Raw genomic sequence first — 18,567 nt, 5'->3', positions numbered from 1 at the left:
TTCTACATGTTTCGACAAAAGAATCCTGGGACGATCATAAACTTGCGGTTGACAGTCACAATCGCTTCAGGTATTGTTTTATAGCACTTGGTGCATCAATATGCGGCTGGAAACATTGTAGGCCTGTAATTGTGGTTGACGGTACGTACTTGAATGGTCACTACGGAGGTACTCTTTTCATAGCGTGTACGCAAGATGCAAGTAACAGTGTATTCATCCTTATATTTGGGATTGGAGATAATGAGAACGACAAATCTTGGAAATGGTTTCTAGAAACCCTGAAAAAGGTGTACGGGAACAGAGAATGGCTATGTTTTGTATCGGATCGGCATAATAGTACAAAGAATGTAATAGAACATATGTATCCGGGAACCTATCATGGTATCTGTTCGTATCATTTGCTGTAAAACTAGAAGTCACATTTTAGGAAATATGGACAAAACATTACCCAAACTTTCAATTAAGTTGTCAGAGCTTACACATTGGAAGAGTTCGAATATCATATGCGGCAACTAGATACAATGAATCAAAAGATTAGCGCTAACCTGGTATTCTAGTACTTCAATGTCATTTTTCACAAAATATTGGAATTGTTACATATTGTAGTTATACGATATTACTCAATGCAATACATGTTTGCAGGCTGAGGTTGGACCTGAAAAGTGGTCTCGAACCCATGTGCCAACAATGACATCGAACATCGTGGAATCAGTCAATGTAGTCACGAAGGTAGCCAAAAATTATCCAATAGTATCCATGCTGGAGTCATACCGACAAACTACGCAAAACTAATTTTGTAAACACAGAGACAACACGCATGAGACGTTCACAAAGTTGACAAGCAAATATGAGAACGAGATCAGAAAAATGAGTATAGATTTAAAGAACTTGAGGGTAAGTCTTAAGTTTTTCTGTGATAACATATGTTTGTATACTTATGCGCCTTTTATATATGTGACCTGAACTCACTGCATGTGACATTCCTATACATACCTGTGACATTAAACTGTGTAACTGCATGTGACCTTTCCATATAACTCTGTGGACTTGCTTAGATATATAATTTGTGACATATACCTCAAGATTGTGGCTACTTGGTAGATACTTGTTTGAACTGATGTAATTTGTCCATTTGATTATATTCTCCCAGGTTTCCCCTTCCGACCAGATAGTGTTTTCGATTAGCGGTGATAAGAGAACTTTCGTTGTTTGATATTGAGAAACAGACATGCACATGTAGGATGCTACAAGTTGATTTGTTACCATGTCCACATGCATTGGTTGTAATTACAAATGCAAAAAGAGATCCATATACTTTCTGTTATTATTATTACACACGTGATGCATACTTGAACCCATACAAAGACTCTATATATCCTATTGGAAATCCAAGCGAATGGACATTGCCTAAAGAAGTACTACATGAAATTGTGTTAGCTCTTAATCAGAAACGGAGTTGTAGAAGGCCAACTGAGAAGAGGAAGAGATCATCCAAAGAAGGAAAACCATCAGTGAAATGTGGGCACTGTGGAGGACATGGTCACAACCGTAGGAGATGTTCTAGTCTTGTTCCATTGAGCTAATATTAGTCAATGCAATACATTGCAATACCACGAATAAATGTGGCCATTGTGTTTTTGAAACATTCATTTGTAATACAAGATTGACGTTAAATGTGGCCATTGTTTTTCCAAGTGTACAAAATCTTATTTCAGTCTAAGTATTTGTTTGTAAATAAAATCATTCAGATATGGTGAAAAGTTATGCGATCTAGTTGGCTGTGAATCCCTATTCCTCACACAGCAGGACATGTGACCTAATGTCAAATACATAACCTTTGTTATTGCATTATGTGGTCATTGCTAATTCAGAATAATGACCTGATGAATCATGCACATGCATGTGATCAAACTTCAAAGAAATGTGACTAATGGTTTGGAAAAAAAATTGACATGTGACTTCCTAACAACTCTATGACCAAAATATGATGAACATGTGACTTAAATCCTAGTGAAATGTGACCACTACTAAATTCATGTGATCACAAAATATTTTTGGGACATAATGTGATGACATGTAACACAACAAAATAGAGTTATTTCTGACCAATAATGCAAAAAAGATTAAATTTGACTAAAAAAAAGTTATGTGCCATTGAATTCTGTTATCTGTGACATTTTCGAACAATAAAAGATCATGTACATTAAATGCTTATGATTATGTAATCGGTGATCCAGTGCAAAGCAACTCATGATCTGTGACCATCCAAGTGCATATAAACCCAAAATAACCCGTGACCAAAAAATAATAGTTGACCAAAGCAATTCCTATGAAAAATAATTACTACATTTTATAACATGAAAAGTGATGTTGTCATATATTCCACACGAAAAAATTCGTGTACATAGTAACAAGACAAATCCACTTGAGAACCATCGATAAAAATACAAAAAGCCATGTGTGTACAGATCACAAAAGCTACCAACTAAAACTTCATCTTCGTAACACATATGATGTCATTCTATAACCATCCCCTCCTCCATTAATCCCTGCTTCGCATGTTTCACATACATCTCTCGATATTTGTAGAGTAGTGCAGCAATACCCAGTCTACACTTGTTAATGTCGAATCTATGTGGTATGTAACATCGTCCGTTACAGATGATGTATAAGCGTACTAAATCACAAATATCCCGCAATCATGACTACAAAATAATAGTGAAAAATAATGTTATTAGTGGAAAAATTATCAGGTTAAGCACACATAATATGTTCCAAGAATTACCCATTTGTCTATTGGGATAGCGTACTGTCGATGTGCACCTTCAATTCCTTAAAGTCAGGTCTGTGATAATCAGGGTCATTTTTTGAAATTTCTAAAGCATTCATAAGTGCTGGCAAGATTTTCACATATGACTCAATGCCTTCTAGAACCTTCCAGTCACGATATGTTTTACCCGTCGAATTGAACATTATCAATGTGTGACTTTTGAATTGTAGCATACCTAGCATCCAGTGGACCTTGTTTGTGGGTAGTATTGGCATGAACACATGGTCAACTTCAGCCCAAGGTGTGCTTAAAGGTAGGCTGTGACCAGTTATGACATTAACAAGGCTCAACTCCGACATAGAACCTCGGAATTCTTCATAAAAGCAGGATATATGTCTTTTATTTTATGCTGAAACCAAGAATTTGTTGTTGTGGCTTTAAACTTTACATTCTTGCCATGTTTTGGAAGTTGACGGATGTAGTAGAAGCACGCATCCATGTGCTGTCAAAAAGAAAATAATGACATGTAAGAAAAGGACACAGTCTATGAAAATGTGACCAACATGTGAATATGTGACCAATATGTGAAAGTGTGACCAACAATAACATGTAAGTGAAAAAATTAAAATATGTGGACACTCTTTGGATATGTGACAGCATAATGTGATTTTATTGTATCGTGCTACTCAAAGACGATTCTGAGTATATAAGATTGTAGAACCATGACTTGTGATCAATTGGGAATGAACCAATGATGAATGCAGGTTTGATTTTGTCATCTTCATCGTTAAACTTTTTCCTGCAAACATGAAATTGAGTATTGTGCTACCATGACTTGTTAAGTTACATTCTCAGATATATACAAATTGAACGTACTTGTTTGTGGGTTTGAAATCCCTCTGGAACCAACTCATGAACGTAGATCTGCCAACTTCTTCAACGCCACCTTTGAAATGCTCAAAAACTATGATATGATCATCATGTTTGAACAATTTACCTTCTCCAACAATGAACGGAGACTGCAATATCCTTGCGGGTCTCAAAACTCGCTTGACTGGTAATTCAGAACGACCTTCAAGAGACGTGGATCCCCGTATATTGGTGTAAAAGCTTGTTAAGTTTCACATTGTACATAGACACTGTATGTGACTAAGTTTTGAATGATCTGTGACCTGTTAAAGTTTACTATTATTGGCATGTAGTAGATCTGTGACAAGTACAGAATGAATAATGGCTTTGTGAATACCTCTACCTGAACACTTTTGGTTGTCGTCACCATCTCAGATATAATGGAATCTACCTGTTTCTGAATGACTTCAGAGTGTACGTCATCAGGTTGCATATATCCGATCCCCAAATCGAACGATGGTGGTTGAAGACTATAGGGGGTACCAATGTCTTCACTTGGGTCTATCTTACCTTTCCTTTTCTTGTCAACATTTAGCTACATTGTTTGCACCTGTATCTTGGAGAAGAAGAAGAATACTTGGCATGTCAATTTCACCATGGTGTGTAAAATGAAATGTGTAAATATTATGTAAGTACCTCATCGGTCTTATCAGAGCCTCTAGCAACCTGAGTTCCCTTATCTCCAACTCCTAGAACTTCTGTGCCTCGATCTTTTACTTTTTCATTAAACTGTGTCATGATTTCTTTCATTGAACTGGATATCATTGCTAACACAATTTCGAACAGAAACTACATGTTAGTTCGAATCTCCATCAAGTCACTTTTTAGGGCACCTTACATTTGGACAATGAAGTTCATTTTTGTTGAGTGCACATCATTGAAGCATGACATCTGTGATTTGATGTCAGCGAGCTCCCTATTCAACAATTTATTGCCCGACTTCAGTTTACATATTTGCATCCTCAAATCATAACATGTCTGACATAACACCATAACAACATAAGTATGACCAATTTTATGAAAAAAATGGTTATATGTGACTTAGGAAAATATGTTATGTGATGAAAATATGGTGGATATGTAACCTTCATCGCAGTGATCTGTGACCAATGATTTCAAAAAGGTAATATGCAACCTTAGACATTGATCTTTGTCTGCTGATTTCAAAAAAAATAATTACATCAACTTGCATCAACCCATTGCGACCTGTGAGGGTGTGGTTCATCTAGAGAGTTATAGGCAGCCGACAGTACTTCATCAATTGGAGATTTTTTTTAGGGGGGTTGACTCTTGACGTTGTGGTGGAGGATCAACAAAATCATCATCGTCGTTCGATACATTAGGCTGCCCCATACTGCTGTGCATTAAGAGGATCACTGACTTTCCACTAGTACTAGCATTGTCGGCTGACTTCTTTGCCCTCTTTTTCCTGCGGCTCTCACTTGACAAGTCTAGTTGAATCGACTTCTTGTACTAGACATTGTTCATGTATGGCATAGCCATTTTCATTTTCGATGGTTCCAGGTCACAAATCACAATCTGGAAAAAGTGTATATAAGAAAAAGTGTAATCATAACAGTTCAGTATACTGGTAGCAAGGCTTACTGATGTATTACATCAACATTTGCGAAGCAGTCAGCTCCTTCCAACTTAGCAGCAGAATGTTGTTCATCTGCCATCCAATTCATGATTCGAGGATGCGTCTTCGATGTTCGTGTGACAACAATTACATCTAGACTTGGAAAAGTCTCATAAATCTATACTTTGAAGGTTAACAACATACCTCGTAGCTTGTAATGTGAAGTTCTTCTACTCAACCCATCTTTCAATGAACCCAAGGTAATGTCAAATAATAATTTGCCCCATGGAAATTTGTTCATTGCATCGAAGTCCTCAACTAGGGCAAACAGATAGTTGTCAACAACTTTTTTATAATCTCTAGGAAAGAGATATGCAGTGAAAAAATACAACACACCCATCCTAGCAATGTCATCATTCGATAGAGTTTCAACAAGATCCAAGTCCGGCATTTGACACGCAGAGAGGAATATGGACTTGATGTCTTCATGTGTTACAGTATCCACTTGAGAAAAGTATTTTCCCTTAAGTTTTGATGTCCTATTGTCATACACTTGTATATCACACTCTCAATGACATCTCAGGCATGATACTAAACAGAACACGGAGATGGAGAACCTCACATACCTTCCAGTCACATAAAACCACATTTCTTCGTTGTTCGGCTGATGAACCTGTCTCAGAAGGAAGAAGTGAATCAGTTGTGGTTGTATCATGATCTCGTTGCACTCTAGAAAATGAGCAAAACAGGTTCCCATCAATATACATTTTTGTGGTCGGCTTAAGCTCATCTGAATGGTATTCAAGACACCTTTACAGATTGAGGTTGTAATTTTCTCAGGAAACCACATGTCTTCTAGTATTATGAATTGCCAGGCCTGTATTGAAATTGCAGACAATGTTAAACACTTGTACTGAAAAGAAATCACACAGAGATAATATGTTACAACACAAAGAGATTCAATTAATAACATGCTCTGCCTAACAGGTCACATATGCATACACATGTATACTCGGGTCAGTAATTTGAATAGGGTCACAAATCTTCATTGTTAGAACACTCAAGTCACATATTCAGTCAGCTCAAGTCATAGATCTATTCACTGTCAGTACTTCCAATTCACATACATTCGAGTCAGGTCACATGTCACATTGTTAGTACCTTTGACACCACCCAATAAATAAGACATCAAAATTAAAGGCACAAATACAATCCCATACACATGCCACATTGTCACTAACAAACCAATAACTGGAAGTCTTGTAATAAAACTAACATTTTGATTTGTATCATATCACACCAGTTCACAAATATATGTATTAGTTTTCAATGAAATGAATAAGGTCACCGATTAGCACCTCCAAGTCACATACACTGAGATCTGATCACAGATCATCTACCATGGTCACATACACTGAGCTTGGGTCACAGATCATCCTTTAAGATCACGCAATATATTAGACATCTAATTATAAGCATCAAGGAATTTCCATAAACATACTCTTCACACCCAAAATCCTAGGTCATGCCCAATACCGAATTTATTTCAACCGACTACATTTCACAGAATGCCCAAATATCCAGCATGTTTTTTCATTGTTCGATAAAAAAAATCAAAAAAAAATTGAGGAAATAACCTTGTTCGATTGGCCTTTTCGCTCGATCACAGACAACGATTGAGTTGGGGTTTCCATTGCGCTATCTTATGACCTCATTTTGCTTCTTCTTCTTGTTGTTGTATCTTCGAGATTAATAACCCCTCCTATATCCTTCGATTTCTCCATTAGATTTCGTTTTTTAGGGTAACGAAAGGGATGTACTCAACAGGGTGATTCTTGCACAAATTGAATTCGACAATGGTGCGATTGTAGGGTAACTAAATGGTGATATTTGGACTCTGGGTGGATGAGTTCGAATGAGCGAGTGTTTGGAGGCAACGGGAAATCGTGGGTGAACAAAGAGAGGGTTTGGAGATTACGTATAATCTGTGGGGCACAGAGAGAGAGAAGATGATTGATATGATAGTTAAGAAAAGTGTAATTTGAATTACTATAATTAAAAAAATGCCAATATACACATCAGCTAATTATTAAATGATAAAAAATAAATATTTCACATTTAATAATTATATAAAAACCTGACATGTGCATAAAAAACTTCATCGTCTGATGTTTGCATCACAACCTTTAAACACCTGGGGCAGTGTAATTTCCACTTGACCTATTGTAAACAATATAAAACTTGGGCCAGTTAATTCTAATCATGGGCTTAGTGGGCTGGACTAATATAACACTATGAACCAATGATTTTTTTGATAATGGAATAAAATATTTTTTTATTATGTAGGGGAACTAAATCGGAACCGAACCATCTGGTTCTGGTTTGGTTCTAGTTCAATTACTGATTGAAAAAAATAATAATAAATAAGAGAGAGTAAGAACATGCAAAGAAGAAGCATCGAAGGTTGAAGCTTCAATGTTAGAAATTCTTGCAGCGATGGTTATTGAGCACGACAATAGATGGAAAGCGGTAGTCGTTAGTCTCCATGTGAGAGTTAGTGTCTAAATTGGAAATGAGAGAAAATAAATGTTAGGTCTAAAAGTGTAATTGGCGATTCCGTGGACAAAACAGACTAAGTTGTATAATTGTAAAAGTTAGGGACTTAATTGAACATTGGTGTAAAAGTCAGAGACTTAGGGTGTAATTTGTATAGATGAGGTAAATTAGTGTTTGAGTCATTGAAGGAGTCCAAGATGTCTAAGAAGATCACACGAGATCATCGGAATGCATTTGGAAGCTTAAAGGATATCAAAGAGCCGCACAAATTATGTTCCGGATTATCAGTTATAACTTTCAACGTATTTTTCACATAGAAAACGTTGGAATTTGGACAAGGCTATTTCTATAAGAATTGTATTTCTTTAAGTTATGTTTCCAACGCAACTTGAATCACCTCAATTGGACATTGGAAGAGAAAGTTATGATGAAAATACTGATAACTGCTCACTGTCGCTCGCTTCTCGCTGGCATTTCACTCAAGCGAAAAAAACAGAATACCTCTCGTTTGATTCTTGCTGGCTCTCGCTTGAGTGACACTCCTATGCGGCAAAAACCTTATTTCGCATTTTTGAAGTATTTTACTCGGTCCATACCACCTAGACACCTTTAAATATAAATACTCAAGCCCTAGGACGAAATTGAAGAGGTTACTACATTATTCTTTCATTACAAAAGATATTCATAACATCTTTGAAGAGATCCAAGATGCAATTAATTGGAGATTTCATCTACATCAATCTTGTGATTCGGCAACCATTGTTTTGGGTAAAAACTTTAAATCTACATAACCCAAAACACCTTACTTCCTTAATCTGTTGAGGAAGGGACTCTCTCATTGGAGGATTGAGAGAGGTGGATTGGGACGTAGTTACAAGCACAAGAACGGATGGTTCTTGGTGTTCCACTTGATGATACAATCAATTAAGGACCAGGAGGTTGTAGTGGACAGCAGATTAGGCAGCAGGAGGTAGATCAGGAAGTCTAGCAAGAGACTAGAAGTATCTACAGCAGTAGATCGTGAGACTGGAACAGCGGGTCTGATTGGGTATGGAGTTTGGTATAACTTGTATTTGCTGAATTGGTATAGCGGAGGTAACTGGTTTGGTCCCGGAGTTTTACCCACGTAGGGGTTTCTCCATCATCATATTGTTTGTTATTTACTGGTTCACATAATATACAAACTGCGACATTCCAACATAGATTAATTGACTTGTATGATTAATCACCTAGACAACTAATTAAAGTAACTTGTTACTTTAGGTAGATTAATTCCACACGTAAGGTCAAATTGGTTAAAATGAAATCTAGAACGTAAATTTGGTAACGCATAAAATTTGAACTTGATACTGTATCACGTTAGTCAAACTTTCTAGCATATCTAAGCGTTCTCGGTCAAAAAAAATTTCAAGTGGTATCAGAGCCTAAAATCGTGTCCTGACCTTAAATAGTCTAGATGAGTACCTCGTTGAATGTGACGCCCCACTTTGATGGTAGTAACTATGCATACTGGAAGGTTAGAATGAGGGCATTTTTGAAATCCATGGATGAGCGTGTCTGGCAGAGCGTAGTTAATGGTTGGTCTGCCCCTAGTACCACAGTAGATGGTGTAGTCACTCCCACCTTCGTAGAAAACTGGTCTAGAGCACAATTGGATAGCTGTAACTTTAATAGCAAGGCCATACATGCATTATTTATGGCTTTGTCCTCTGAGGAATTTAAGAGAGTATCCATGTGTGAGGTAGCTAAGGATGTTTGGGACATTTTACAAACCACACATGAGGGAACCCAGGTCGTTAAAAATTCTAAGTTACAGATGCTAACCAGTAGGTTCGAGGAAATCAGGATGAGAGATGATGAGACATTTGATGTCTTTTATGCGAGCTTAAATGATCTAGTGAATTCCTCCTTCAACCTAGGTGAGAAAATTCCAGAGCCCAAGATAGTTAGAAAAATTCTTAGATCCTTACCCGAGCGTTTTAGGTCGAAAGTCACAGCTATTGAGGGAAGTAAGGACATAGACACTATCAAGGTAGAGGAGTTAGTCGGATCCTTCCAGACCTATGAGTTGACCTTAGACATTCCCGCTAAGGAAAAATCCATAGCCTTGAAATCCATTAGGAATAACCGGATGGAATCTTCTGATTCTGATTCACCCAATGATGAGGAGATGGCCTACCTAGCTAAGAAATTTTGAAATATGTTTAAGAATAAGAAGAAGCCTCAAGAGAGACAAAAAGGTGGCCCGAGTGAATTTAGGAAAAAATCTAAATTCGTGAGATGCCATAACTGTCGGGGTTTCGGTCATGTGAGGAATGAGTGTCCTAGTGCTATGAGAGTTGAAGAGAAGGCAATGAATACTACTCTCACCGATGACGAGCCTAGCTCAGATAATCAGAGTGAGAAATCCACACGTGAGGAGAATGGAAAATATGTGGCCTTCGTTGCTAGGGTTAAGAGTGGATCTGAACAGGAGAGTGAAAAGACAGAGGACTTATATAGTAGTGAAGAATTTGGTGATGAGAGTGGAAGTGAGCAAGATCTAGAAACAACCTATGATAGGATGTATGAGGAAAGCCTCAAGATCTTAACCACTAACCAGGCAATGAGCAAGAAACTGAAGGAGCTTAGATTAGAGAAGGAACAGTTAGAGGCCTGAGTTAGTGATCTCACCAGTAAAAATGAGATGTCCTCTAAGACAGTAAGTGAGCTGATCATTGTGAATGAGACCTTAGCTATTTAGGTTAAACACCTTGAGAGTGAGCTAAAGTTGTCTAGGTCTCAGTTACTTGCCTTTTCCAGCAATTCTGAAAAGCTAGATAATATTCTAGGTATAGGCAAGCCAGCTGGTTATTGGGGAGGTCTAGGATATAAGGGTAAAAGTCATGATGTTACTAATAATTCCAAGACCACAATTGTCCCTACTACTGATCAGCCTAAACACGTACCTTACCCCGAACCTAAGAATAAGGGATATGTAGGACAAAGGTCTACCAGAAAATGTAGGACTCGTCGACCTATGAACAGACGTCAGCTTTCACATAACATAGGTCCTAGGTTTATCCCTACATGCTATCATTATGGTGAGTTGGGTCACATCCGCCCTAGATGTCATCAGTACCTAAACAAGATGAAAGACTTGAACATGAAAAATGACAAAAATCAGGTGTATGTTGGTCAAATTGGATTTCTGGCTGATCAAGTGAATCGTTTGACCCAATTGGTGACACAGTTGTCTGGAAACAATCCCCGTTCTAGACAGGTTTGGGTGAAGAAGAGCAATTTCCCGAATTTGGTGGTAGATCGTAGTACTCTTAAAGGAAAGAGCATACATATACCTACTTGATTAGTTTTTTTTTTTTTTTTTTTTTTTTTGGCATGCCTAGCTCTTGTTTGACATATGATTGTTGCATGCATCATGTGTATTGTGTTTTTATTTTATTTTATTTTATTTTGCATGTGCATTTTCATTTGTTTGCTTTGGTGCGTGCATATTTATTTTCTTTTGTGTATGGAGCATTCATTTTAGTAAAAATGAAAAACACACAAAAAAAAATTGAAAAATTGAAAAAGACAAAAATAATTAGTTATGGAAATTGCTACAGCATGACACATATTTCTTGAACTTGTTGGTTGTAATCATGTATGAGCTAAAATTGATAAGCTGTAGAATAATTTTCATTATTTGTTTAGAACTTTTTGGATTACTTAATGTAGGTATCATCATGTACCATCTGCACTGCACACACTATGAATTTGTTAGTGGGACTCTACCGCGTGTGTGAGATTTGGGATGACTGTTACATGTTGATAGGGTAACTTTGAATATGAATTGACTAATATTTAGTAGACATAAACCCGAAACTTATCCCCCATATTAAAGCTCAATATCTTAATGTTCTTTTTTGGGGCCTATTTGACCCGAGCATTTAAGCCTGTGGGGTCTCTTAAAACCTGGTGCTTATGGTCAACTGACTTGGGTTAATCAGCCTAAAACTCGCTACGGGGGTCATCTTAATTGCCTAATGGAGAAGAAGCTGCACTTAAGATGAAAAAGTAATGAGCTGAAAAATGAGAAAAATACGAAGAGCGGGAATAATATAAAAATCTGAAAAATATAAAAGCTCATAGTAAGGGGGAGGTAAGTAAAAATAATAAGTATAGATCCTACTACACATTACATGGTTTGACTTTCATTAGTAGGAAAATATACTTACTGGCAGTGATTGGCATGTCCATTTTCACAAAATTAATGTTTGGAGTCCTACTTGCATTGGAATAGTAACACTTTACACACATGAGTCACTTCTACTATTTACTCTATTTTGGTCTAAACTGAGTATGTGGGGAGGTTCATTACTTGTTAATTTTACTTTTGCATACTATCAACTGCATTTTTGAGTTATTATGTGTTATTTGCTCAGCTTGTTCTTGATATAATTTCCTTCAACATTTGTGACAAAAGAGGGAGAGGAAAGTATAACTGATGGAGAGAAGGGAGAGAAAAAACATGTAAATGAAGAGAAAAAACATGTAAACGAGCATACACATTGGGGGAGAGCTACTGCATTTGTAATGTGCACGTGTAAAAGAGCATACACATAGGGGGAGAGCTACTGCATTTGCAATGTACACATGATTTCATTGATTGACATTACTTGCATTGCATTCCTATGTTTAGGGGTCGTTGGGGAGAGACATAGATACATTTACCTACTGCATAAAAACATGAAAGCTTGCAGTAAGCGGGAGTGTTGCATTGCATTCCATATCACATCCATCTGTTTAAGTTTTGATATTTAATGGTGTTGGTGTCTTAGTTGGTGTTTTGATTGGCATCAATATCACGTCTCAAACTGTTATGTTGATTTGTGATTAAGAGTTTTAATTAATTTTTATATTTTATGTATCACGTGTTTTTACACTGGGTATATGAGTTTGTGGATTTCAGAAAATAGGTACACGAAGGAATGCAAGACTCGGTGATTGGGTTTACTGGGTAGTTTAGTTTTTGGTTGTCAAGTCCTAACTTTTTTTTTATTGTCCTGACTTTATTTGTAGAGTTTTGTCACAGAATGCTAAAGGGGTAGTTTGTGAGGTCTAAAAGTGTAATTGGCGATTCAATGGACAAAACAGACTAAATTGTATAATTGTAAAAGTCAGGGACTTAATTGAACATTGGTGTAAAAGTCAGAGACTTAGGGTGTAATTTGTATAGATGAGGTAAATTAATGTTTGAGTCGTTGAAGGAGTCCAAGATGTCCAAGAAGATCACACAAGATCATCGGAATGCAATTGGAAATCTAAAGGATATCAAAGAGCCGCACAAATTATGTTCCAGATTATCAGTTATAAATTGCAACACATTTTTCATATAGAAAACGTTGGAATTTGGACAAGGCTATTTCTAGACGAATTGTAGCCCTTTGAGTTATCTTTCCAACTTAACTTGAATCACCTCAATCAGACATTATAAGAGAAAGTTATGATAAAAATACTGACAACTGCTCACTATCGCTCGCTTCTCGATGGCATTTCACTCAAGCAAAAAAAATAGAATACCTCTCGCTCAATTCTCACTGGCTCTAACTCGAGCAACACTCCTATGCGACGAAAATTCTATTTCACGTTTTGAAGTATTTTACTCGGCCCATACCACGTAGATACTTCAAATATAAATACTCAAACCCTAGGACGAAATTGAAGAGGTTGCTACATTATTCTTTCTTTGCAAAAGATATTCATAACATCTTTAAAGAGATCCAAGGCGCAATTAATTGGAGATTTCATCTACATCAATCTTGTGATCCGGCAACCATTGTTTTGGGTAAAAATATTGAATCTACATAACCCAAAACACCTTACTTCCTTAATCTATTGAGGAAGGGACTCTCTCATTGGAGGATTGAGAGATGTGGATTGAGGCGCAGTTACAAGCACAAGAACGGACGGTTTTTGGTGTTCCACTTGGTGATACAATCAACTAAGGACCAGGAGGTTGTAGTGGACAACAAATTGAGCTGCATGAGGTAGATCAAGAAGTCGAGCAAGTGAGTAGAAGTATCTACAGCAGTAGATCGTGAGACTGGAACAACAGGTCTGATTGGGTACGGAGTTTGGTGGTATAACTTATACTTGCTAAATTGGTATAGTGGAGGTAATTGTCTTGATCCCGGAGTTTTACCTACGTTGGGGTTTCTCCGTCATCATATTATTTGTTATTTACTACTTTGCATAATATACAAACCGCGGCATTCCAACATAGATTAATTGACCTGTATGATTAATCACTTAGACAACTAATTAAAGTGACTTGTTGCTTTAGTTAGATTAATTCCGCGCGTAAGGTCAAATTGGTTAAAGTGAAATCTAGAACGTAAACTTGGTAACGCATAAAATTTGAACTTGATACTGTGTTACGTTAGTCGAACTTTGAATCCCTCTCGCTCGATTCTCACTAGCATCTCGCTCAAGCGACACACCTATGCGGAAAAACCCTATTTCTCATTTTTGAAGTATTTTACTCGACCCATACCACCTAAATACCTTCAAATATAAATACGCAAACCCTAGCACGAATTTTGATAGGTTGCTACATTATTCTTTCATTGCAAAAGATATTCATACAATCTTTGAAAAGATCCAAGGTGCAATTAATTGGAGATTTCATCTACATCAATCTTGTGATCCGGCAACCATTGTTTTGGGTAAAAATATTGAATCTACATAACCCAAAACACCTTACTTCCTTAATCTATTGAGGAAGGGACTCTCTCATTGGAGGATTGAGAGATGTGGATTGAGGCGCAGTTACAAGCACAAGAACGGACGGTTTTTGGTGTTCCACTTGGTGATACAATCAACTAAGGACCAGGAGGTTGTAGTGGACAACAAATTGAGCTGCATGAGGTAGATCAAGAAGTCGAGCAAGTGAGTAGAAGTATCTACAGCAGTAGATCGTGAGACTGGAACAACAGGTCTGATTGGGTACGGAGTTTGGTGGTATAACTTATACTTGCTAAATTGGTATAGTGGAGGTAATTGTCTTGATCCCGGAGTTTTACCTACGTTGGGGTTTCTCCGTCATCATATTATTTGTTATTTACTACTTTGCATAATATACAAACCGCGGCATTCCAACATAGATTAATTGACCTGTATGATTAATCACTTAGACAACTAATTAAAGTGACTTGTTGCTTTAGTTAGATTAATTCCGCGCGTAAGGTCAAATTGGTTAAAGTGAAATCTAGAACGTAAACTTGGTAACGCATAAAATTTGAACTTGATACTGTGTTACGTTAGTCGAACTTTCTAGCATATCTAAGTGTTCTAGGTCAAATTTTTTTTCAATAAGAAATGAATTATGGCCTGAGCCTCCCAAATAAATTAGGGTCTTCAATCTCCTAAAATTCTCCTGGCTTATTTTAATTCTTTCATTTCAAATTTGATTTTATTGCATCAATTTGTTCTATCATGACAGCCAAACAACATATCATCAATATACAAAAACAGATGAACAGATTTATAACCACATATAACTTTATTAAAAAAAAAAAAGAATCGAAATTACTTTTTCTAAAATTCAAAGTTTGAATACAAGAATTAATTTTTTCTATACCATTACCTTAGAGCGTGTTTCAAATCTTATAATTACAGTAAGATCTCTATAGATTTTCCTAGATGAATTATAACTTTTTATCTGTTAGAGACTCAAACAAATTATAAATAAAGGAAATGGTGAGTAAATTCACTAAATATCCCTCTATTTTGATACTTAATATAATATAGGAATAACCAGTTAGTCATAAAAATTATGGTCCAAACTTGGTCCAGGTACAAATAAGAATAAACTTCACTAATAAGTTATAAATTTTTTAAGTAATACGGTACAATTATCTGTATGACACATTGGTTGTATTATACAATGTATTTATAGAATTTACATTGACAGAATACGTGATAGAGAATGCAGAATTTTAGACTTATCAAATGACTTGACATATACCCAACGCTAAATAGATAGATGAACAAGTTTTTACAACTATGTCTATTTCTTTCATCGATAATTATACATTGAATTTGACATGCTCCGTTAATTAATTAAATTACTAAAGTATTACATACGTAACATTTTATACCATTTGCACTAATGATGGTTAATTAAGTAAAATACTTTACATCTATACCATCTTTCAATAAAATTATTTAACGTATTTTTTAGCTTTTGTCTTAATGTTAGTCGGAGAGACAAAGCGAAGATGAACAAGAGAAGACTCAAGGACACGAAGGATATGAGATTAAAGTTAACAACACATTTCAATGAAAGTACGTTATTGATATTAAGAACAACAATCAGGTACGGATTTAGGAGGGACTGGACTAGACTCTGACTCAACCCCTTCTCACGCCATTTGAATTTTCAATGGGTAAAACAAAATAGGAAAGTTTTATAACTAAGATGATAACTATTATCCATTTCAAAAGTAAGAATACAAGTTTTAAATTTCAAAAATCAGATATTCATTAAATTTTACTTAAAAATTAATTAATTAATTATATCTTTTATTAATTAAATATATTAAGGTCACGGATCTATACAATTTGATTACAGATTCACAATTTAATTAGTCACTTATTATTTTTCGATCACAAATTGAAATTATTAATTTCACAAATTACTTTACATTCACAACTCAAAACTTTTGTAGGTCACAAATTTGTTCATCGGTCACAAAGCAAAAATTTATACGCCACAATTTATTTATAGGTCATATATCACAAATATTATAAGTCACAATTTATTAAACAATCACAAATTATTAATTGATAACACATTATTTTTTGGTCATAATTTATCTTTCTTATTGATCACAGGTCAACCAATTTAATTGTCACAATAAACCAATTAATCTTTGACCATCACCAAATAATCACCGCCTCCAACATCACCAACGCCATTGTCACCGTCGGAACCACCACCACCCCCTTACAGCAACACGACCAATATAATGACCTAGACGTAGATAGAGATTCTGTTAACCATACCATTACATCTCCACTTGAAAGAGAACAATTTATGTGTTGACACATTAAAAGTGTAGCCCAGATCGAATAACTCAAAGAATGAAGCCTAACTGGGCAATTCAAGATAAAGGCCCAAATAGGGTTATTAATAAATGCAGTGGAAGCCCACGAATGTGGTAACACCATCGCCCAAACTTGCAAGACGCCCAAGATTTGAGCGAATGAAGTGCCTTGCAGTCACCCAGGGTCATGACCCTGTTCTCGTCCAAACTTTCGAATCGCCCAGGATCTTAGCAAATATAAGATGTTATGATTATCCAAAAGTGTAGTTATCGAATCAGTTATTGAGTAATCTTATCACGTTCCACGATTCAAGGAATTCAGTTGAAGACGGTTGAACGACAAAGAGTAGTGGCAGCAGTTAGAGACGGCAGCTCCACAATAAGTTGGCCACCATGAAGAAAATGGGCAGTTATAAAACAATTAAGCAGTTTCTAAGCGATTGATTACGAAGAGATCATCAAGGGAATATAAAAGGAAGAAAAGACATAGAGCAAAAGACCCCGAATCAAACACTCTCAAACAGAGAATATGTAATTTTAATTTCTTAGTTTAGACTTAAACATTTCTTTTCAGTACTCGTATGCTTGCGCCCCTTGGAGGCATTCTGTTTAGTTCCAATTGTAAAGTTATCGCCAATAAAACACCCATTTTTGGAACTTTGTCTCAAGATGTTTGTTCCTTACACAATCGTCTGATCTCTTTTTAATTGTTAGCGACTACCCACGCGAAACAATTTGGCACGCCCAATGGGACATGGGTGTTTGGTGTTGAAGATACAAAAGGTGAAACAATATACCTCAGAAATTCGATAAGGAAGCAGAAAGTCAGGGAGGAGTCCAGTCTGTGATCGAGCGATATGAGGAGCAGCATAGCTCTTCACGAACAAATGGACAGAATCAGAGCAATCATAGTCGTTACGGACCAATGACAGAGTTGAGTCCTCAAACCATGCGTGCATTACTCGGAGAACTCACACAAGATGTCGTTGAACAGGTAAATCTACGAAATATTCATAATATGGAAAGATTTACTCAGAATGGGAATGCACATTATGACAACATGGCCAAACAACTGAATACTTTGAACGAAATAATGAATAAGTTAGTAGGCCAAATTTGTCAGTCAGTTGTACCTCTTGCAAACCACTTTCAAATTAGGACAATTGTGGGATATAATCCCCTAGTCCTAAGTTTAAATCAAGGGGTAGAACCACATTTTGACCCCTCTACTTCAAACCAGGGGGGTGGTGTAATACCAAATCAGAATAATGGCATTGGTACACCTAACTTGGGGGTAATCTAAATGTAAGAGATAATGTCCTAAATAATGGGCAGAATACCCCACGTGTTAATGATGGAATAAATGTTCAGGTTAATGATAACAATGGCACAAATCATAGCAACTTTATTGTCAACCAAGGACCAAACATCAGGCCTCAAGTAAATCAACCGGTCAACCAACCTGTAGGAATTCCATATGACCCCAACGTCATATTGATGAATCAGATTATGGAAATCGTACAGGACCAGATGACTTTTGAAATACGTCCTGTCATTAGGCCGACTTACACAAAGCCATAACCTGATTGGGTCGACCAAGCATATCCATGGCCTAGAGGGTATAAAGTGCCAGAATTCTCACTGTTTACCGATTTAGGAGATGT

The 18,567-nt window shown here is 36.4% G+C and overlaps 1 protein-coding gene across 1 annotated transcript; it reads left to right on the top strand.

Annotated features, from left to right (window-relative positions):
• Positions 1–521: 521 nt before the first annotated feature.
• Positions 522–1,583, top strand: LOC111366774. The gene is made up of 3 exons (XM_022987471.1): positions 522–548; positions 643–729; positions 1,227–1,583. The coding sequence occupies exons 1-3, from the start codon at positions 522–524 to the stop codon at positions 1,581–1,583; spliced, it is 471 nt and encodes a 156-aa protein (XP_022843239.1).
• The last annotated feature ends 16,984 nt before the right edge of the window (positions 1,584–18,567 follow it).

Source organism: Olea europaea, chromosome 18 (genome assembly GCF_002742605.1).
Source record: "Olea europaea var. sylvestris chromosome 18, O_europaea_v1, whole genome shotgun sequence".
Lineage (NCBI taxonomy): Eukaryota > Viridiplantae > Streptophyta > Magnoliopsida > Lamiales > Oleaceae > Olea > Olea europaea.
This window is presented reverse-complemented; position numbering and strand designations above follow the sequence as displayed.